This window comes from Ovis canadensis, chromosome 2 (assembly GCF_042477335.2).
Source record: "Ovis canadensis isolate MfBH-ARS-UI-01 breed Bighorn chromosome 2, ARS-UI_OviCan_v2, whole genome shotgun sequence".
Lineage (NCBI taxonomy): Eukaryota > Metazoa > Chordata > Mammalia > Artiodactyla > Bovidae > Ovis > Ovis canadensis.
This window is the reverse complement of record NC_091246.1, coordinates 1,938,378-1,961,683: the sequence shown is the minus strand read 5'-3', so window position 1 is coordinate 1,961,683 and position 23,306 is coordinate 1,938,378. Positions and strand designations below refer to the sequence as shown.

The following is a 23,306-nucleotide window of genomic DNA, read 5'->3' as shown; positions in this document are numbered from 1 at the left end:
CCAGCTCGCCCCTGCAAAGTTGGGCAGGGCCTCTCGCTGTCCAGGCGGCAGGGCCCGCTGCCTGACCGCTGCTCTGGGCTCACTTCCCTGCACCCTTCCTGGTCTCCCTGACCCCCGGCACCCCAGCTTTCTGTGCTCCGACGTGGGGACACAGGTCGGGGACATCTGTGCCGGGCTGATGGCATAGTATCTCTCACCCATGCCTATGCTGGAAACAAAGAGCCAGCCTAAGAGAGTCCCAGATAACTCATTACTAAGGCCCCGGGGACGGGGAGCCTGGTGGGCTGCCGTCTATGGGTCGCACAGAGTCGGACACGACTGAAGTGACCTAGCAGCAGCAAGGGGTCATTCAGTGCTGTCCCAAGCCCCGCGGCAGACGGGGAGTTCAGGACGGGCCAGGCGCCCCAGTAGCATCTTGAGTGCTGTATCTGATGCAGGCCGTGGGCACCCACGCATCTCCCCGTTTCCTGCATGTGGAGGAGGGCAGAGGCGACTTCGCCCTGCTGTCCTGATGGAGATGGAGCCCGACCGAAGAGGCTGTGTCTCTCACCGCCTGTTCCAGGAAAAGACTGCAGACACCAGAGTCCGCAGAAAGGGTGAGCTGTGTGAAAGGTGGCAGGACCCCGGACCAGCCTCCTCAGACTGAGGAAGACACGCCTGACTCGCACGCCTCGGCAGAGTGCGGGCAGACGGAGGTGAGCCGGAAACCCGACCTGCACAGGGGACGTTCACCCTGGGGTGGGGTGAGGGAGGTGAGTGGAAACCCGACCTGCACAGATGTTCACCCCGGGGTGGGGTGAGGGAGGTGAGCGGAAACCTGACCTGCACAGGGGACGTTCACCCCGGGGTGGGGTGAGGGAGGTGAGTGGAAACCCGACCTGCACAGATGTTCACCCCGGGGTGGGGTGAGGGAGGTGAGCGGTAACCCGACCTGCACAGGGGACGTTCACCCCGGGGGGTGAGGGAGGTGAGTGGTAACCCGACCTGCACAGGGGACGTTCACCCCGGGGGGTGAAGGAGGTGAGCGGAAACCCCACCTGCACAGACGTTCACCCCGGGGTGGGATGAGGGAGGTGAGCTAGAAACCCGACCTGCAGAGAGGATGTTCACCCCGGGGTGGGGTGAGGGAGGTGAGCAGAAACCTGACCTGCACAGGGGACATTCACTCCCGGGGGTGGTTCCGTTGCCTCACGGGAAACAGAGGGGGACACCTGGAACGTGCTGAGCGGTTAATTCTCGGCCACCGCGTGAGCTCACCTACTGATCAAGTGTCTGCATCCGGCCTGGGAACCAGACATGTGCGTTGCGTGATTCTGGAGGGAGGGCAGGCAGGGCCTAGAGGAGCAGCGGCGGCTCACCCTTGTGGACGCGGGTGGGAGGGGGCTGACGGGGGCCTCAGGGCCGGCAGAGCCGGGTGTGGGGACACGCAGGCCCAGGGGAGGCGTAAGCTGTCTGCTCACGGGCCCCAATTGGGGCTTGTACACACCACGGCCGAGCACCGCACAGATGTGAGCAGCCTCCGACCCAACCTGTAGGCCCGGAGGTACAGGGACGCACCGACGTGAGGAGAAGCGGCGATCCAGGGGGAGGGCGGAGGGGGAGGATGCGGACCAGGGCCGCGCGGGAAGAGGGCCACAGGAAGGGCTCCCCGGGCCCTGCCCCAGCCCGCTCAGGCCTGGGTCTGTTCAGTGACCTGTCATCACTGTTTCATGAGAACAAGGAGAGATTCCAAACAACCAATTAAAAGGCAGCCTGAGTGTGTGGAAACCACACTCCCCTGCAAGGAACTCCATGAAATCGCTACGAGTATCAGAGAAAGACAGAAGACCAATGAAAAAGGGAAATTTCATGATATTAGCTCATGATTCGTTACGACTTGTTATGAATACTCTGAATGGGAAAAAGCTATGCCCAGTATTTAAATAAAACATATTAAAGCTCATTCATAAGAGTTATTTGTTTACATTGTTCTGGCTTCTTTTTTACAGCACAGTTTAATGACCTGCTTTGCTTATGTATTGCAAGCTAAAATGAAACAAATGAATCAAAATATCACATTTACGTTTGCTATACTACAAAATGGAAAGAAAAATTGGTAAATGTTGAGCATACCACTATGGAGGAACGTTAGCACACTTTAGCTAAAATGTATGTATGATTTATGTCTATTTCATAACTTAAATTAGCTGCTTAATGGTGCAGGGCGACCAGCTCCTCTTTATCCCTAAGACAACAGGCTGCAATTCCAGCCGGGATGGGAAGCCTGCCCAGTCTGTGTACTGACGTCCCGAGAGCTGGGGGTGGGTGGGTGATGCACTGTCCCATGCCTGGGCCCGAGGGCCTGGGTTCTCACTTCACGGGAAGCTGGGTGTCATCTCTGCGAACCTCTGTCCCCGAGGAGAGGGAGCAGGACCACGGCGCCCACAGGACCTGGCCCAGCGCCCTGCCTGGTATCATCGACCAGGACCCCGGGGCCGCTGAGCGCTCGGTGTGGTCAGGGCTGGACGTGTCCGCTGGCCGCCCTGGAAACACCTCCTTTTCCGTCTGTCATTCTTTGTTAGAAAACATGTTTGTCTATTGAGCTGTGCCAAGTCTTAGCGGCGGCACATGGGCTACAGCTCCCTAAGCAGGGACTGAACCCATGTCCCCTGTCCTGGGAGCTCGGGGTCTTAGACACTGGCCATCCGGGAAGCACCAGCTCGTCTCATTCTTGGCCTGCAGTGAATTCAAAGCAGCTGATGTATGAACAGTTGTTTGAACTTACAATTTACGTGGGTCTCAGCAGGAAAAGAGAATCAGCATTTTTACGCAGCTGTGAGCGTTAGGGCGCCTGCCTGTGTGCTTGGAAGCCTGACTCTCTGCCCACCCCTGGGCCCAGCATAGGGTCCCACTCATGGTACGGCTGGGGGCACCCAGGGGCAGTGAGGCTGGGCGCAGGGGGTGTGCAAGCCAGGCAAGGGCTGACCTGCCCAGAGCTGGGACACAGTGCCAAGAAACTGTTTTTCCTTTTCCCAGGCTGGAGGGAAACATGGCTGCTCCTCGTCAGAAGCACAGGAGAGCCGTCTCTCGATCATCAAAGCTTTCAGGCAGAATCTTTTGAAGAGAAATATCCCAAACTTCCCCTGTAAGGTGCCTCTTGCCTCTCCACAGAACACCTCTCCTTGTAAGAAAAGGTGACAGAGCCTGACGCTGAGGGGGCAGGAGGCTGCACACTGTCTTCTCTGGGAGGGACGGACCGCGAAGGCTTGGAAATATGGACGAGAAAGTTCTGGCACTCACTCCCCAGTGGGGACGCGGCCCCCGACAGCAAGGGGACGCTGGGCCCCTGTGATGCACCTTATGGAGCAGAGGGACTGCGGCCTGGTCCCTGGGCTCAGGGGCGTCCTGGTGAGTGTGAGGGGGTTCACAGAGAGACCAGGTCGGGGGCTCCTGGGGTGAGTGTGTGGGGACTCTGAGAGGAGGTGGGGGCTCCTGGGGTGAGTGTGTGGGGACTCTGAGAGGAGGTGGGGGCTCCTGGGGTGAGTGTGTGGGGACTCTGAGAGGAGGTGGGGGCTCCTGGGGTGAGTGCAGGGGGGACACTGATGGGCGAGGTGGTGCCCTGCCTGCCCCGTGGAGACACCGTCAGACCCACCGCAGGGGTCATGCTGGGTGAGACAAAGCCAGGTGGGCACGGCTCCCACCCACTGCTTAATGATCAAGACCGTCCCCTCTGCCCGGGGCTGCACCCCTGAATGTTGCTTATGGGGCTCCTGGCTTTCATCCCTTCCCTCTTGGTCTTCTGGAGACCTTCTGGACCTGGGGGCCCACTGGGGGCTGGACGTTTCACTAACGTGGGATGGGGCCTGCTGCCCCTCCTGCGTCCACACCGCCCGGCTGCCTCACCACCACCGTGAGCCAGCTTCGTCAGGGCGACCACCGGATGCCTGCCCTGTTCCGGGCTTGAAAGCCTGCCTCACCGCCTCCTCCATGAGGACGAAGTTCCCGCAGTCAGAAGGAAGAGACAGAACTTTAATGCCAGGGAGGTTAAAGGTCTCAAAGTCCCCCATGCTGAAAATCCTCCTTCAAGTCTGAGGAAACTCGGGGCAACACAGACAAGCTCCCATCAGCCTGTTACGTGAGTGAGACGGTGACGACGGAGAAAGCGCCAGGAACTAAGACAGCGCAGCACCAGCCTCCCCTGCCTCCGCAGAGACGAGGCTGAGCTTCAAGGAGACACAGCGCAGAGAAGCAGCCGAGCCACAGGCCGAGGGGAGCCCATGCCACCTGCCCCCTTAACCCCACATCTGCACAGAGGCGGGGCTGAGCTTTAAGGAGACACAGCGCAGAGAAGCAGCTGAGCCACGGGCCGAGGGGAGCCCACGCCACCCGCTGCCGCCCCTTACCCCTGCGCCCCGGGTACACGTGTGGGTAGTACTCGTAGTAGAGGTCCGGCTGGTCCAGGTTTCCGAAGGGCTCGAACTCCATCTCGGCGTTCTGGAATAGGCCCAGCTTCACCAGCAGCGCCAGCCTCACAAACCAGAGCTGAAAGCACAGAACACAAGGCACGCGACGGTTACCTACGCAGAGCAGGCCCAGCGGTTCCTATTCCCCACTGAGTGCTTTAAAAACGCAGCTCTTTAAACCTTCAGTTTACTTTCACTTAGGCTGTGCTGCAAGGCCTGTGGGACCACTGGACCGGCGAAGTCCCCAAGGCCCTTAATCTGATGTCAGAGCTTGATTTCAAATAGGTTTAAACAAGGGCTAAACTAACAATCCCTGGGGGCTGAGCTGGTAGGGAATACCCCTGCAATGCGGAGACCTGGGCTTGATCCCTGGGTGGGGAAGATCCCCTGGGGAAGGGAAAGGCCACCCACTCCAGGATTCTGGCCTGGAGAATTCCATGGACTGTACAGTCCATGGGGTCACAAAGAGTCGGATGTGACTGAATGACTTTCACTCACTTCACAAACTAACACTCTTTCTTAGAAGTTTGCATAACTCCAAGTTTATAAAAATGGATGTGGAAAGAGACGCTCCCTGCCTGAAGGAGGGCAGAGTCCAGTGGGGGTTGGGGAGGGGGTGGAGGGGGGCAGCTGGGCTGAGCCGGGGAGGGAGGTGAGGGCACTGCTGAGGGACCTGGACTGTCCACAGGAAGTGGGGAGACCCAGGGGCACACGATGGGAGCAGGGGGGGTGCACAGCCAGCTCCAAGTGGCTGGAACACCGGGTCCCTTCTGGAAAACGATGGCCGCCAAGTGAGAGGGCAGGACTGGAGACCCTGGCAGCTGCGGGGGCTGCGGGGGTGACCCGAGTCAGCCTCGTCCCACTAATGAGAGAAACGAGGTTCAAAGAGACCACACGGCAAGGGACGGACAGAGAGGCTGGGCCCATGGGCTGCCTGGGAGTGGGGGCAGGGGACTACCTGGTGCAGGGGGCAGGGGCGAGAGGCTGCCTGGGGCAGGGGGCTGCTTGGGAGCAGAGGGCTGCCTGGGAGCAGGGGGCTGCCTGGGAGCAGGGGCGAGGGGCTGCCTGGGGCAGGGGGCTGCCTGGGAGCAGCAGGGGTGGGGGGCTGCCGGGGGCAGGGGCCTGCCTGGGAGCAGGGGTGGGGGGCTGCCTGGGGCAAGGGGGCCAGGGGCGGGGGTGGGGTGGGGCGGGGGTGGGGGGTGCCAGGCGGTAGGACTCAGCAGCCGTGGAGAGAGTTGGGCTGGGCCCATGGCAGCTGAAGCCGTGTCCGCTGAGGACTGCCCTGGCCGCGGGCACGGTCCGGGAGCACGGCCCAGCCGCTGCGCCCGGGGCCTTGGAGCCCAGCCCCTCCCCTCCCCGGCTGTCGAGGGACAGCCTGGGGGATGGTCTGGCTGGGGAGGGGGCTTCCAGGGATGCCAGCATGAGAGACCACGGCTGGGGTGGCGGGCTCGAGGACTCAGGCAGCCGCCCCTCTCCTTGGAGAGCTTTCCTGCCGTTCAGAAGCCCGCTCTCTGCACGTGAACCGCTGGAGCCCTCGCTGTCTCCAGGTGACGGTGGCCTGGGGAGGACGCGGCCGTACCTGCAGGGAGTCCGCCGTGTGGCTGGTCGGCAGCCCGCTCTTGCCGTAGCCTTGGCCGTGGGCCGTGAGCAGCCGCCCGCACAGGTCCACCGCCGCCCGCCAGTTCTTGCAGCTCTGTAAGACACGGAGAGTCACCACGGGGGCCATGCGGGGCCGGTCACCCAGGGGTCACGGGACGGTCACCACGGGGATGGTCACCCTGGGAACGGCCACCACAGGGTCACGGGGCGGTCACCACAGGGTCATGGGGACAGCCACCACGGGCTTGGTGCTCAGACGTGCAGGCCACACAGGCACCAACTGCAGACGCCCTTCAAGACAAGCCAAAGATAAACCCTTAAAACGTAACCACTGATAGAACCCCAGGGGCAAAACTCTTGTTGGAAAGTCCCGCTCTGCCCCCAAACCCATCAGGCTGTTTCTTGTTTAGCAAGGTAACTCCACCTTGTGATTCTTCTTAAATTAAACCACAGTCAATGTTTCACGCTACTCTGCCCTGGACACGTTTATTTGTACCTAAGGTCTGCATGTGGCCCTAAGTGGTTCTAAACGTTTAACAGGACTCTGCGCCGTCAACATGAAAAACAACCAGTGAGTCGTGCTGACACATCGCGATCCAGGCTGCGTGTCCACACGCAGCTCCCTGTCGGGACTGGACCCACGGGAGCCCAGCTGAGGCGGCACGGGGTTCAGGGACTTGGTCTCAGCTGCTCGTTGCTGCCCGAGGGACGCAGGAAGGAGGGCCACCAGGCCGACGGGAGGAGGAACGCTATCAGAGGGACCGTCCAACCCCTGAAGACACTGGAAGTGGACGCCTGGTGTGCGGTCCCCAAGGACAGGCACTGCCCGCTGCCTTCAGCGCACAGGCCGGGCCTCGGGGCCGCCTGCGTGCCGGAGCGGGTGAACACTCACCCTGGGCCCTGTTAACCTCAGGCCCAGAGAGGGAGCCGGACGTTAGCCCGCTTTGCCCCTTTTAAAGGATGCTCTGGGCACTCTGTGCTTGCAAAGTGCTTCTAGAACAAGAAGCTGAGGGCTTCTACAGACCAAGTCAGGCCTCCAGTGTCCTCAGCGAGAACTCACGCTTCTTCTTATGATGCAGTCAGCACCAGCTCCTTGAAGAGGAAGCCCCTTTCCTCGCCTTCCTGTGAGTGTGAGTATTAGTGTGTGTCTCTGTCTCTGTGTCTATGTGTGTGTGTGTCTTTTGTGTCTGTGTCTCTGTGAGTGTGTCAGGGTGTGTTTCTGTGTGTGCACGCACACACACCCAGCATAGCTAGCGCAGCTGGATCGGGAAGCATGCTGGTGCGGCCTTACTCCCGGCTCCGTGGTTATCTGGCCGTATGCCCTAACACACCCCACCTGAGCCCCCGGCCCCAGGCTCCTCAGGGCTCCTCCTGACTCAACAGTCAAGGCTTGTTAGCGCTGAATGACAGTCCACCATCATGGGACTCACCACCACCAATTCACCCGCTGAAAGGCAGCTTGCGTGCCTGACTGCTAGGTCGCTTCAGTTGTGTCTGACTCTGCAACCCCAGGGACTGACTGTAGCCCGCCAGGCTCCTCTGTCCATGGGATTCTCCAGGCAACAAGGCTGGAGGGGGCTGCCATTCCCTCCTCCAGGGGACGTTCCCCACCCAGGGACCGACCCTGCGTTTCTTGCGTCTCCCGCACTGGCAGGTGGCTCTTTACCACTAGTGCCGCCGAAAGGCACCTTGACAGCTTCCGATTTTTGGCTAAAGCGAATCGGGCTGCAGTAAAGATGTGTGTGGAACCTCTGAGTACAGGGCCGAGGTGGGGGGTGGGTGGTGACTGATTCAGCCGTCGGTAAGAAGAAACTAACAGGAATATTAACACGTTTGCTTATTATCTTCAGTTAGGGAAGAAGCCACTTTTCACAACACATCAACTAAAATTTACGGCAGAACCATAAGGCTTTTCACAAGGTACATTTTACTATTTTTAATCATTCATTCAGCTCAGGCGTTCAGTTGGGTCCGACTCTCTGCGACCCCATGGACTGCAGCACGCCAGGCCTCCCTGTCCGTCACCAACTCCCGGAGCTTACTCAGACTCACGTCCATCGAGTCAACGATGCCATCTAACCATCTCATTCTCTGTTGTCCCCTTCTCCTCCTACTTTCAATCTTTCCCAGCATCAGGGTCTTTTCCATGTTTGGTGAAAGACCTGTTTTTTAAAGCTAGAATTTAAATATACTGTTCTAATCTTTAAGCACTATGGAGAAAATCTTATGAAAATCTCTTCATTACTGAATACGATATGCAGAGCTCTGATATTAAAGGTAGTTATGTGTGAGAAAAAAGATCTAAATTTCAAAATATTGGTTTTTAAAACTAGGAAATAAGATATAGACTCTGTTTGAGAAACTGACCATATTCCAGAACTTCCAGAAGAGGAGAAAAACAGTCCAATAAAAATCACTCAAGTAACTAACAGTAGGCACCCAACCTTTCCCGCCTGCGACTCAAAGGCAGTCATCGATGTCACAGGTGACACCACGGATGCGATTAAAACGTCCCTCTCCAGGGGCCGCGACAGTCATTTCCCCGTAAACGGCAGTCTTGGAACACTCTGACATCACTCAGGAAAACGTGTTGAGAAACTTTCCTAGTCTTAAAGACGAATGCAATTATTTTAGGATGCAATTAAAATACCAGGGCAAGGGAATGGTCTTTCCTCGAAGACGTTTCCCGCCTTGAACAGGCCTCCGTGCCAGCACTTACTGTAATTGCTACCGGCCTCGAGTGTTTCCAAAGTACGAAGAAAGCCAGACCAAGCCGCATATACTTGACACCAAGAATGATGGAAAGACGTAAAAAGATCGCCTGAGGACTAATGGCAATGTCTGTGTGAGGCTTCGCATGCCCCGTCCGAGCTCACAGTTACAAGTCACGCTTCAAATGCAGCCGCCGGCTCGTGACGCTGCCGCACAGCAGGAGTTCAAGGCCACAGAAAGGGAGTGACAGCGGCCGCCCCCCAAGGCAGGAGGGCTGTTCCACCGACGCACGCGGCCGTGCGCACAGCCACCTCCCACACCTGCGGCTCCACGAGCAAGGGCCAGTGCACGCGGACTCACAGACACCTGCAGGTGAGCGCCCCTCTCTCCCTTTTAGAAACTGAGTATCTCCTCAGCTCTCCTTCCCACAGCTTCTCATTCGCGGGAAGAATTCCAGAATCACTTCAATGGAAGAAACTCAATGAAACGTGTGATCTACATTTACTAAAAAAAAAACAAACCACCACCTAAACTTTACTGTGAAAATGCCAGCAAACCACCTCGGCGAGTGTTTCTTTGCCCTTCTGTAACAGCATGAAAGATGCTGTGGGGCAGACGGTTTCCAGCGGTCACAGGCCGCTGGCAGCACCGCGCGCCCAGGTCGGGGTGCCTGCGCTCAGTCTCCCCGTCTGCTCCAAGACTGCGGCTCAGCCAGGGCGAATGCACTCACTCTCGTTAATGAGTAAAGAAAGGCTTTTTGTGCGCTTCTGGGGAGTCTGCTAATTTAGTCATAAACCTTCCACACCAAGTGTAGAGTTCTTTCAGAAAACCGATGTACGGTGACTTCACTCTAGTTATTTTGATGAAGCAGATTTAATCACAGCATATACTGTCTCACAGAATTCACATGTTCTATGACGCTCTCTAGTGCTCAGGACTGGTTATCTGATCCAACAAAACTCCATTTCTGTGCAAGGGCTCAGGACGAGACACTGAAAGTGATCGGCCCTTCGGGAGGAAGCACTCACAGGGGAAATCAGACGCACTGGTACTCACAATGAGCTGCTTCAGTCCGACGAAAGACTGCTCCACCGAGCTGGCGGTCAGGACCTGTCTCTTTGCCGCAGCTTTTTCACCCAGGAAGCGCAACATTAAGTCTTTAACTGCATCTCCCTGGAAAGATTATAAGAGAAATACGTCAGGACAACAGAACGCTAATTAAACTCAGCTAAGTGATACTCACAGCTAACCAAATTTTTTTTTCCCCACTGGTGTATGGAGGCTAAAATGCAGTTATGGTACAGCTGAGCTGCAACTAACCAGACGCTATAGCGCCCCGATCGCTGGTAAGACGTGTTGTTTAGAGTTGCTTTCTCCTGGAGAGGAGGTGGTAAGTCAGGAGTGGCTGTGCCGCGCTGGAGGGGGCCGGGGCTCGTGGTGTGAGGGGATGCTGCCCCTGGGAGGAGTATGGTGCCCGGCAGGGCCCAGGCTGGGCGGGCAGGCCTGAGCCTTCTGCCCACAGCCCACACCACAGCCCCCTGGCCTGGGCCTCCGGGGGTCCCCAGGGCTCAGCCAGAGCAGTGAGTGGTGGCCCGGGGCATCGCCTTCCCCTAGGGCCACGACCCCCCAGCCCAAGGAGGGCCCTCTGCCAGGGGGCAGCTGCACAGGACTCTGCACAGGGGGCCTGGCCCGGCCTCGGGTCAGCCCCACCTGCGCCCGGGCTGAGTGACTGTAGGGGGAGCATGGACAGGGGTGACCGTCTGCAGCCTGGTGCCCAGGGAGAGACTGGGAGGGGCGGGGACATGCCACTGATACAGAGGCTGACAGGAGACAGCCTGCAGCTCCAGGCAGCCTGTGCCTGCCCAGGGCACCCGACTCCTTCCCATCATGCTGCGGAAACGAGTTGAAGCAGCTCCGCTCAGAGGCAAGGCTCCTCTCCCATGATTGCCCGCATGGCCGGTGCGGGCCGGGCACGCAGGAAGGCTGCGGCAGGCTCAGCTGCCTCCTGCTGCTGGAGGAGGGCAGTGGGGGTCCCGGGCCCTGAGCCTGGAACTCAGAGGCCAAGCCGCACCTCCTCCTCACGCGGGGCAGAGGCCTGGAAGCAGCAGGGTTACGGCTTCTGCCTCCAGAGAATAAGGTGAAATATTTTAAATGCCAGGCCCCGGCAGGGGCTAACTGATCCCGGAGGGTAATCAGAGGGTGGAGCAAGGAGGCAGGCAAACAGCTGCACAGAGCTCTGCACACAGGCACCTCTGAGCAGACAAAGAGCTGCACCCGGGCAGAGGGCCTGAGAACCAGGGAAGGGCAGACTCACCTTAAAGCTGCGGAGCTCAGAGGAGCAGTCTGAGTCCTCCAACCTCGCAGCGCCCTCAGTAGCGAGCCCACACTGCAGATGCCACCTGCCCTTTCGGTTCTGCCAGTCAGTTAGCACAAGACGCTCAAGACAGGGGCACCGTGGGGCTGGCCGGCACTCACCCTGAAAGCCCACAGACAACAAAACCTCCCGACACAGATCGGCTCCCACCGCGTTGCTCGGCTGGGGTGGTTCTGACACAGGGGTCCTGGTGCCTTGGCTGCAGACCCTCCACGGTCACCGGAGTGAGGCGAGCGGCTTCCTCCCGTGATGTCTGGAGAGCTATCTCCCTGCACCTGGGGAGGACCCACCTAGAACCCCACGGACCCCTTCCACTCAGCACTCCCTCGGGTGCACCCAGGGCAGGGCAGTGGCAGACCGTGCGAACGGGAGTCTGTGGCTGGCCCTCCGCGTGCAGAGGATGGGCCGCTACCCTCCTGCTGTGTGCAGACAGCTTCAGCGGTGCCTTGGAGGTTTTAGTGGACAACGTCCACGTGGAACACAGAGCGGCTGACTCACGGGGCATGGCCTCTAAGCTCTACTGTCAGGGACGCCCGGTCACGGGCAGCGGTGCTGGAAGGACAGTGCCCGGCCATGAGCAGGAAAGCAGTGACGGCGTCTGCCTGCCTGCCGGGTGGGACTCCCGTCACATCCACATTGTGGGGGCTGGGGGTAGGACCCGGGAGCAGAATCAGAGCCGGGTGGAGGAGAGGCCCGGCCTTAGGTCCAGATGTCGGGCTCACAGAGCCCCCTGCGAGGCCAGAGCACCCCAAGGTCCCCCACTGTCCCCGTCACCCCCTCACAATCAGCACCAACTCGCTGCCAACTCTGGTCTGTGGAATCCCCGCCACCCCCCCACCACTGAATGACCTTCACAGAAATACTCTCCAACTTCCAACCTTTCCTGGTCTGAACATTTCTGAATAGTCATCTCCCCACCAACTTTGCATCCAGTTCTTCAAGAATACAGGCCACCAAGACTCTGACTAGTTAGAAATGCCAACATTCCTCTTTTGAAGCTTCTATGGTTGGATGCAGTTAGATGCTCACCTGCATGGCCTCGACCTTAACTCAGACGGCTCTAAGAAGCCACTTCACAAAGAAACAAGATAACACTTCCCCGCTGCCCACATTCCATCCCTTAAGAAGTGAAAGTGACAGAGAAGTCGCTCAGTCGTGTCCGACTCTTTTGCAACCCCATGGACTGTAGCCCGCCAGGCTCCTCTGTCCATGGGATTTTTCCAGGCAAGAATACTGGAGTGGGTTGCCATTTCCTTCTCCAGGGGATCTTCCCAACCCAGGGACTGAACCCGGGTCTCCCGCACTGCAGGCAGGCTCTTTACCGTCTGAGCCACCAGGGAGCTCATTTGGTACCAACGGGTGAGCGATCTGGAAAAACTGCGAAGTATTTCAGAAAGCTGCTGTAGTGCTGCGCCAGTAACAGTCGCGTGGGGAGGGACGTGTGAACAGGTAAACCCAACAAACACTTGGCTGGCATCTTAAAAGGTGGCGCGCCGCGAGTTACCACACCTGCTGGGCCGATCTAACTCCTCTGGAAAATAAACAGCATTTCTGGCGTAAACCACACGCTTTTTCTTTTCTATGGAAAGTTCTTTGAGGAACAATACACGACTGAAGAGACACAGGTGAAGAGCCGACCGGCACAGTGGTTTCATGGGAAAGCCCAAGGCCTTTCGGGAGCTTTTCTGAATTCGTATTTCAGTCTACCATGAGGCTTCCAAAACAATCACTGTGGACCACAAGAGGCACGGAAGACACCGCTCAAGGACGTAAAGGGAGCAGAAAGGACACGCAGCGTCTCCCGGCGGCCGCGGGGTGGGTCCTACCCCAGCAGCGGGCGCCTAACCCTGGCTGACCGCCGAATGTCCTGCTTATTCCACGATCAGCCATGTGGAAGCATCAGAGCTCCAAGGGGCTGTCACAGACCCCAGGCTTCCCACTGGCAGGAACGGCCTCCGAGCTCGAGCGGCCTGGGTCCACCTGGCAGCGAGCATCGGCACTCTGTTTCTCGGCTCAGGAGTCACCGGCCTGCTTCCCTGAAGGGCGTCACGGGGCATTCAGCGCCTCTGTCCCACGAGAGCACCACGGTCAGCCCAGCCCTCCAGGCGGCCAGAGTGAAGCAGCTCTGTGCGGCCCCAAACACACCCGAGGAGCCCTGGGCCCCGGGACCGCCCCACAGACCATGGGGTCAAGGCATCAACGCTGACCCACCAACGCCCCTGACATCTGAGCCCATAACTGGGATTCACTGAGGAGGCCCGGGAAGGCAAATTCACGCCCAGTGCATTCTGCTGGAGAGGGCAGGGAGGGTGCCCGGTGAGCCCCCAAGGAAGACGCGTCTTGTTAGCAAGTACCCGAAGAGAGCACGCAAGGACGTCCACATCTGCGGGCTCTCACATCAGCTCCCCACAGAGACCTGGGTCGGGAAGATCTGCTGGCGAAGGGATAAGCTACCCACTCCAGTATTCTAGGGCTTCCCTTGCGGCTCAGCTGGTAAAGAATCTGCCTGCAACGTAGGAGACCCTGGTTCGATTTCTGAGATGGGAATATCCCCTGGAGAAGGGAAAGGCTACCCACTCCAGCAGTCTGGCCTGGAGAATTCCATGGAGTGTGTAGTCCATGGGGTTGCAAAGAGACTCAGAGACTTTCACTCACACTCCCCAGAGAGACAGCCGGCCAAGCTCACCTCTCCAGCAGCCGTGTTGCTTCTCCACAGGATCGGCCTCGAGGGGCCGGGGCCCCACCCCACGTGGCTTTCCGACCAGGCCACAGTGGGGGAAGGGGAACGCCTGCCCCGGGAGGGGCCCCTTCAGTTCCCGGAGTGGACAGCGCGGGACAGGAGGCACAGACCCTGCAGATCCCAGCAGACACGCAGCCAAGCTCACCTCAGGGGGATGTGCACACAACCATGAAAACGCTCCCATGTAAGGCATGCTGTGCGCCTCCCTGTACCTGGGCTCTCAAATCTAACAAATCACGAATCTCACTAAGCATTTTATTACAACATCACCTGCATTTTTCACAATAAATAAAAAGACTTATTTGAATATAACGCCATTTTTGTGTGCGCATGCGTGCCAAGTCGCTTAGGTGTGTCCGACTCTTTGTGGCCCCACGGACTGTAGCCCGCCAGGCTCCTCTGTCCATGGGTTTCTCAGGCAGGAACACTGCAGTGGGCTGCCACGCCCTCCTCCAGGGGACCTTCCGGGTCCGGGGACGGAACCTTACCCCTAGGTGTCCTGCACGGGCAGGCGGGTTCTTTGCCACTAGTGCCCCCAATGAGACCGTAGCGTGGTTTTTTCAGTTGGATATGTAAATATTCCGCTGAAGAGACGAGAAGTGGCAAACGCATTCAACTAGCCTCCCAGCAATGGACTCCGAGATGCTTTCAGATTCTTTCTAATTTTAAACCTCATTCTGATGGGCATCCTGAAAGCTGGCTATTCATACACCAGTGAGATTCTTTCCTCATAAATAACGACTCGGGGTGGGGTTTCTGGGTCAGAGCGCATGCATTTTAAAATTTAAGAAAGTTTGTGCCAAATTATCAGCCCCCTTAGGGCTGCCTAAGCTGGCTATTTCCTCACATTCTAATAGACACAGAACAATAAATAACTCGGACAACAGAAAGGGAAAATAACTTCATCTTCTTTGATGACTGGTAAGATTGAACTTTTTAATGTTGTTATTTACAATATATAGTAGTTATTTTATGACTACATATTTATAATCTTGTGATTTATCGAGGGACCGTCTGTATTTTTTTTAACCAAATCGGTAAGAACTCTTCCAATATAAAGCACCTTGCGTGTAATGCAAACACATTTTTCCGTATCTAAAAGGAGAGGAAAGGGGGTTTATTATCTACGGGAGCTCAGCTGCTATAGTAAACTGATCACACAGTTTACAACTTCTCCAGAGACCTGTCGTGCAGCTGCCTTGCTGGAAACTATTTCTAAGACTCGGATTAGCACTTTAAAGACCTTCAATCAGAGAAATCAACAGGGTTCCAAATTACCTAGTGACATCACAGCAAACACTCTCAAGATTAAGAATCTCGGGAACTGCTGAAAACAATCAGCGTTTTTCAAAGCTCGACAGGCCTTTTCTGTATGAACATACATGAAACAGAATCAGATGAGAAGCAAGGAGATTGGCCGGGGCTTTCCCGGCTTGCAGAGCGCGCCCACCGGCCCACCTGTGTGCCGAGAGCGCCTACCAGCCCACCTGCACGCTGAAGACCCTCCGCCCTCACCTGGATGTTGTCGAACTTGAGGCCAGGCATGGTGAGGTCCTCCTTGTCCACGAACACCGTGCCGTACTGCTGCGTGGCGACCGAGGTCAGCACGCTCCTGGTCGCATCCCCAGGGATCCAGGCGTCGCTTCTCCGGTCCATCTCGCTCATGCTCAGGGCGGTGGCAAAGGGGTCCTCGCTGCCGGCAAACACCGCTTGGATCTGTGAGAATGGCTTTGGGGACTGCGAGATCTCCAGAGGAACCGTGGGGACACCCGACCCTGACCTCTGCACCCCTGGGGAGGAGGCAGCTTCCGAGGGGCCCGGCGAGCTTCCTCCCACAGGGGTAGCGGCCAGTGGAGACAGGCTTTCCGGAATGGAAGGGCTGGCGTTGGGGTTACTGACGGAGATGAAGGTGGAGGTTGTGAAGGAATCAAAGAAGTCCGAGGCCAAGGAGCCGCTGCCGGTCGGATCGCCGAAGAACTTGCTCAGGCTGGGGCTCGGCTGGACCACCTGGGGTGGGGTCCTGGGGGCAGCCTCGCTAGCGCTGCTGAAGCTGGGGGATTTCACCATCTGGGACTCGAAGCCGTCACGCAGGGATGGGGGCTGGGCGCCGGGGGGCGGCTGGCTAAAGATGGTGCACACGGGCACCGGCTCGTCCTTGGGGGCTGGCTGCCGGGTGGGCGCGCCCGACGGTGGCCCTGCCGCGGGCACCCGCTCAGCCCCCAAGCCCGGGTCCTCCCCGCCCCTGTGTTCAAAAGCAGGCGGGTCTTCCTCATCACTGCGCTTGGGGTCCTCTCTCAACGATGCTCTGCCGTCAGGGGTCATGTCCGAGGCGTCCTGGGGCGTGTTCCCGCCATCTCTCTCACCGCCATCACTGAGTGAGCCCAGCTCGCGCTCTTCTGCGCCGGGCCCCAGTCTGTGATCACCGCTGCCCTCGGCGGGGTCCGCCATGTCCTGCAGACACCCCAGGTCACCTGCGTCATCCTCGCTATTGTTTGGGGAGTCGGAGATGAGCACGCTCTCCATCAGGGGCTCATCAAGCTTATCTGCGAAATTATTCGAGTCCTCGGACTCGAACTCGTCTCCACCAAGATCGATGGTTTCCTCGTGGTAAAGAAGCTGCCCCTGGTCTCCCTGAGGCCCCTGCGGAGTGATGCTCTGGGCTGGCCCCTGGGCAGGCGTGCTCTGCTCGGGCACGTGCTGGCTGGCACCTTCGGTGTTCTCCATGGCCACCTGAAATGGACAAACATATGTCAACGTTAACAGCTTCCGTCTCGGTCACTATTAGAATGCCTTCGTCTTACCGAAATCTACATGGCCCTGAACTACATTCCACGGGGCAACGCAGTTAAGAGAAGACTCGTCATTAACCCATCATTACATAGACTGGATCCTTACGACAAGAAGCAACGACTTCAGCAACAATTAAAGAATCCCATATTAAAGCTACGATTCTTCAAAATCTGACCTGTGAAGTAGGCAAAGATTTTTAGGATGGACAGTTTTGGGGAATTTATGGGATACTTACTTATTGATAAGGGAATGCAACCTTTCTCAAACACCCTCTTCCAACAACACAAAAGAAGACTCTACACATGGACATCACCAGATGGTCAACACCAAAATCAGACTGATTACATTCTTTGTAGCCAGAAGTGGAGAAGCTCTATGCAGTCAGCAAAAACAAGACCTGGAGCTGACTGTGGCTCAGATCATGAACTCCCTATTGCCAAATTCAGACTTAAATTGAAGAAAGTAGGGAGAACCACTAGACCGTTCAGGTACGACCTGAATCAAATCCCTTACGATTATACAGTGGAGGTGAGAAATAGATTCAAGGGACTTGATCTGATACACAGAGTGCCTGAGAACTATGGACAGAGGTTCGTGACATTGTACAGGAAGCAGTGATCAAGACCATCCCCAAGAAAAAGAAATGCGAAAAGGCAAAATGGTTGTCTGAGGAGGCCTTACAAATAGCTGAGAAAAAGAGAAGTGAAAGGCAAAGGAGAAAAGGAAAGATATACCCATTTGAATGCAGAGTTCCAAAGAATAGCAAGGAGAGAGAAGAAAGCCTTCCTCAGCGATCAATGCAAAGAAATAGAGGAAAACAACAGAATGGGAAAGACTAGAGATCTCTTCAAGAAAATTACCAAGGGAACATTTCATGCAAAGATGGGCTCGATAAAGGACAGAAATGGTAACCTAACAGAGACAGAAGATATTAAGAAGAGGTGGCAAGAATACACAGAAGAACTGTACAGAAAAGATCTTCACGACCAAGATAATCACGATGGTGTGATCACTCACCTAGAGCCAGACATCCTGGAATGTGAAGTCAAGTGGGCTTAGAAAGCATCACTACGAACAAAGCTAGTGGAAGTGATGGAATTCCAGTTGAGCTGTTTCAAATCCTGAAAGATGATGCTGTCAAAGTGCTGCACTCAATATGTCAGCAAATCTGGAAAACTCAGCAGTGGCCACAGGACTGGAAAAGGTCAGTTTTCATTCCAATCCCAAAGAAAGGCAATGCCAAAGAATGCTCAAACTACCGCATGATTGCACTTATCTCACACACTAGCAAAGTAATGCTCAGAATTCTCCAAGCCAGGCTTCAGTAGTATGTGAACCACAAATTTATAGATGTTCAAGCTGGATTTAGAAAAGGCAGAGAAGCCAGAGATCAAATTGCCAACATCCATTATATCATCAAAAAAGCAAGAGAGTTCTAGAAAAACATCTACTTCTGCTTTACTGACTATGCCAAAGCCTTTGACTGTGTGGGTTACAACAAACTATGGAAAATTCAAGAGATGGGAATCCCAGACCACCTGACCTGCCTCCTGAGAAATCTCTATGCAGGTCAAGAAGCAACAGTTAGAATGGGACATGGAACAACAACAGACTGGTTCCAAATAGGAAAAGGAGTACGTCAAGGCTGTATATCGTCACCCTGCTTATTTAACTTATATGCAGAGGACATTATGCGAAACGCTGGGCTGGATGAAGCACAAGCTGGAATCAAGACTGCCGGGAGAAATATTAATAACCTCAGATATGCAGATGACACCACCCTTATGGCAGAAAGTCAAGAACTAAAGAGCCTCTTGATGAAGTGAAAGAGGAGAGTGAAAAAGTTGGCTTAAAGCTCAACATCCAGAAAACTAAGATCATGGCATCTGGTCCCATCACTTCAGGGAAAATTGATGGGGAAACAACGGAAACAGTGAGAGACTATTTTTTTGGGCTCCAAAATCACTGCAGATGGTGACTGCAGCCATGAGATTTAAAGATGCAAGCTCCTTGGAAGAAAAGCTATGACCAACCTAGACAGCATATTAAAAAGCAGAGATGTGACTTTGCCAACAAACGTTAAGTCTAGTCAAAGCTATGGTTTTTCCAGTAGTCATGTATGGATGTGAGAGTTGAACTATAATGAAAGCTGAAAGTGAAAGTGAAGTCACTCAGTTGTGTCCAACTCTTTGCGACCCCGTGGACTGTAGCCCACCAGGCTCCTCTGTCCATGGGATTCTCCAGGCAAGAATACTCGAGTGGGTTGCCATTTCCTTCTCCAGGGGATCTTCCCAACCCAGGGATCGAACCCAGGTCTCCTGCATTGCAGGCAGATGCTTTAACCTCTGAGGCACCAGGGAAGCTGAGCTGAGTGCCGATGAATTGATGCTTTTGAACTGTGGTGCTGGATAAGACTCTTGAGAGTTCCTTGGACAGCAAGAAGATCCAACCAGTCCATCCTAAATCAGATCAATCCTGAGTGTTCATTGGAAGGACTGATGCTGAAGCTGAAACTTCATACTTTGGCCACCTGATGCGAAGACTGACTCAACTGAAAAGCCCCTGATGCTGGGAAAGACTGAAGGTGGGAGGAGAAGGGGAGCGAGGATGAGATGGTTGGATGGCATCACCAACTCAACGGACACGAGTTTGAGCAAGCTCTGGAAGTTGGTGATGGACAGGGAAGCATGGTATACTGCAGTCCATGGGGTCACAAACAGCTGGACACGACTGAGTGACTGAACTGAACTGAGTCTTTCTGGATAGTTCGGCAAAGAATAAAACTCTCTGACAAGCAATTCCATGTTTACCAACTCACTTAAAATATGTTTTTAAAGAAAACACCATCTGCAAGAAAGCAAGCCAAGTAGAAAGGAACACTCAGTCTGTAACAGTATTTTGAATCTCTTCAGTATCTTTGTTTCTATTCCAATCTGACTTTGAAAAGTCAAGTCCACCTCTTTCCTTGTGATGCCGTCTACACAGATGATGCCCAACCCAGGGTAAAAATCAAATTGTTTACCGTAATTTCTGAATAAAAACTACACCTTTGTTAGAAACCATTACCAGAGGTTGAAGTGTTGGGCCGAAAAGTCTCGTAAATCAGTCATCGTTATCAGCTGAGAGCCACTGTGTCTGAGTCATTACCCTGCACTCCATGAAAAGACAGGAAGCTAAGTTACCACAACACACGTGCCCCCGCCACGAGAGAGGGACCTAGGTGATAGTGGGCAGTAGCGAGAGCCCCACCTCAGTCTTCCGACTTCCTTCCCCAGAAAACCTTAGAAGGTGCTTGTCACTCTCTCTGACTCTTCTGAAGGCACATTTTCTATAAACCATTTTTATCAAACACTGAGTGATACGATATTTATCACCTGTAGCTGATACAATACATCCTAACTCTCTTTTCAGCCCTAACGTTCTGAGATCTGTCCTACTCTTGTTCTTCTTTCATTTTCCAAGTGTATTTCCTCAAACCATGTTAAGAGTTTTGCTTTGTACTTCAATTTCTCCTCCGCTTTTAACCTTGAGGCTCATTCCTGCAGCAGCACGAAGCTGTGAGGCCTCAGTTTTGCTGATGATGCTCTACTCTGAGATGGTTCCACAACCTCGTATCCATTCTTTTTTTTTTGGCCACGTCATGCGGCATCTGGAATCTTAGCTCCCTGACCAGGGATCGAACCTGTGCCCCATGTATTGGGAGCACAGAGTTTTAACCACTGGGCCGCCAGGGCAAGTCTTGATATATCTATTCTTCTTGAGGGGTTACGTTTTTGAATTCAAACAGTGCTGCTATGAACATTCCTGTACATGCCTCCTGCTGTGCGTGTGAAAGCTCATGGGGGCGTCGTGGAGAGTACAATTCTTCACCAGGTAACTCCGAACTGTTTTACTAAGTGCATGTATCAATTTCCATACCTGGTAGTGGTGAGTGTAAGTGATCTTCCTGTTCCACACAGTCACCTACGCGTGATATTGTTACACTTCTTAGTATCAAGGTATTAAAAATTCCTACAAATCAACAGGATTATAAATGACCCAACAAAAAGGATCCTGAACAAAGATCTGAACAGGGTGAGAGGGATATACATCTCACAAGCATTTGTCCTGTGACCTAAACAGCTGTACAATTTGATTTTATTAGGATGATTCCATGGTGTACCAATGGTTACAGTAAAATTAAGCACCTCTCTTCAATCTCAAGAGGCGTGGCTGAGACAAATATGGTCCCATTACTTGTGTCATGGAGGAAGTCCTGCACATGGGCACCACAGGCTGTGATCATGAACGCTATAAACAGGAAGTCCAAACAAAATGCCGCCCTCTTCCCAAAGATTTAAACCCTGGAAACAACTGCCTGTAGATACCATAAGAAAGGGAGAGTAGTACACTCAAACTGCAGTGAAAATGAATGAGCTGTCCTACAGCAAAGGCTTCAGTGCTTGGGCCTCACAAATCTAATTCTACACACAGAATGGGCAGAAAAATACACAGTACGACGACTTTCTACCTGAAGTTCAAACAAGAATATCCAACAGTCTATTACTTTAGGAATACAAACAGAAAAACAAGGTGATGAAAATGCACCGCTGGACTGGGGAGCGGGCTGGAAGAGGCCTCGAGGAAAGGTTCGACGGGGGTGGCGCACGGGTCTCAGCCGTGGGCAACGCTGGCGCCAGGAGCCAAGTCTGCACTTGGCTTTCTGTTTCCACTTTGTCTGTTACATGCAGCCTTTGCAGCTCATACTCTAAAACCTGGAAAGCACATGTATCTGTCCTTGATTTGCATGAGATACAAATCTTCGCTTCTCCTATTGATTTAATAAATGCCCACATGGCAGTAGTGGTAAAGAACACACCTCCAGTGACTCAAGAGACACTGGCTAGACCCCTGGGTTGGGAAGATCCCCTGGGGAAGGGCATGGCAACCCACTTCAGTGTTGTTGCCTGGAGAGTCCCATGGACAGAGGAGCCCAGTGGGCTACAGTCCACGGCCGCAGAGTCAGACATGATGGACCGAGTAACACACAGCAAACTCAAAACCACAGGCGTGCTTTAAGCTCACACCAGCATCAAACGCTAGCAAAGAAGTCAGACTTTCTCTTTGTCTGGTTGATTTCTTTGCACATGAGCTTAATTAATGCCTTAAAGTATTTTTTAAGTGATTTAAATTCACTAAGAACAATGAAAACTACTGCTCTTTAGGCTCCCTTTCTGGACACAAGACTGCAATTACAAATCTTTTACCACACTGCAATAATGGAAACCGTATTTCCATGAAAAAACTGTGCCATGAGGTAGGACTCTAATTACAACCTGAAAAGCCCCCATGCGGAGCACACTCACCAAAGAGCAAGCATTTTCCATGTATTATCATATTTAAGCCTTAGGACCAACTTACAAAGCATAAGCTCCATCACACAGCAGAGGCCAAGTGATTTGCCTGATGCTGTCAACGGATGCGGACGGGATTCCTGCACAGGAATTCCTCTGCTGTTCTTGTACGGCTGCTGAGACAGGTCAAGATTGAGAGCAGAGGGTGAGGCAGGGGGAGCTTGGAATGAATGCTTGAGGCTTGGGCTCACTACCAAGTAAAGTGACCTCTGAAAATGACTTAATCCCTTAGTCTCTGCTTCCGCATCTGAAGATTGGGATCATGAAGATTAAATAGCAACGGATGCACAGGAATCAGTAACTATCACTTTAATGAAGAAGCAGAGTGGTTACATGCTGTCCTGTTGAAGATCCTGCCAGGGCTCACAGAATGTGAGGACTGGTGACGGTGTTATTCTATTTGCAGCGGTCCTTCCCCCCAGCCCATTACACAGAGAGCTGAGCTTACTGCCATACAGCACAGCCTCCTGAATTTGCAAAAAGAAACAGGTATTTAAATATGATGTTTCCCAGTAGCCATAAGCAGGTGTGAACTGCAAGTCCAAGGAAATGCTTCATTGGGGTTAAACTCTTGTGGACTAGGTGAGAAAGACAGGCATACCTAGAGCACTTCTTTTAGCCTTACGCTCTACATGTTTTCAATTCTTCTCAGCATACATACTCCACCAGCCAGCTCTGTCCTGCACGATGCTCTGGAAAGCGTCAGCCAGCTTTTACATAGAGACTGACAGGCCTTTACACAGACCATCGCGACCTGTCCTCACGAGAGTCCGCTTGGGCAGGTTACTGTAAACGTCCATCTACAGAAGAGGAGGCCAGGAGGAACGAGCCACCGAGTACTACAGCTGGGCCCCGGGACGCAGACCCTTCTGAGCTTTCGGCGCCCAGTGTGGGGGCCGCTCCAGGGGTGTGGAGCCAACGGCCGCCCCTGCAAAGCGCAGGCACCCAAGGCTCGCGCTCCGGTCATCCTGGGCCCCGAGGGAAGCGGGTCACAGACGAGTCCCCGGGGAGGAGAGACCCCCGGGGAGGAGAGAACCCCGGGGAGGAGAGAACCCCGGGCAGGAGAGAACCCCGGGCAGGAGAGAACCCCGGGCAGGAGAGACCCAAGCCAGGAGAGACCCAAGCCAGGAGAGACCGAGGAGCAGCGGAGACCTGCGGGAGAGACCCCAGGAGAGACCTCCGCGGAGGAGAGACCCCCGGGAGAAGAGACCAAGGGGGAGGGCAGACCTGGGGGAGAGACCCCCGGGAGGAGAGAC

General features: G+C 54.7%; 1 protein-coding gene across 6 annotated transcripts in view; it reads right to left on the bottom strand.

Moving 5' to 3' along the window:
* TRAPPC12 (trafficking protein particle complex subunit 12) overlaps window positions 1–23,306 on the bottom strand; it is a 37,750-nt gene that overhangs the window by 13,943 nt on the left and 501 nt on the right. For 4 of the 6 annotated variants that reach the window (XR_011254151.1, XM_069575196.1, XM_069575197.1 and 1 more), the window contains exons 2-5: window positions 15,383–16,597; window positions 9,810–9,926; window positions 6,022–6,135; window positions 4,383–4,521 (exon numbers count right to left, since the gene is read on the bottom strand). Coding sequence is in view for 5 of the 6 variants with exons in the window: in XM_069575196.1 (XP_069431297.1) it covers window positions 4,383–4,521; window positions 6,022–6,135; window positions 9,810–9,926; window positions 15,383–16,591 (1,579 nt within the window). In the remaining variant the exon portion in view is untranslated. Of the gene's footprint in view, window positions 1–4,382; window positions 4,522–6,021; window positions 6,136–9,809; window positions 9,927–15,382; window positions 16,598–22,057; window positions 22,167–22,651; window positions 22,937–23,306 lie in introns of those variants that run through there. The other 2 variants (XM_069575199.1, XM_069575200.1) reach the window with 2 other exon arrangements.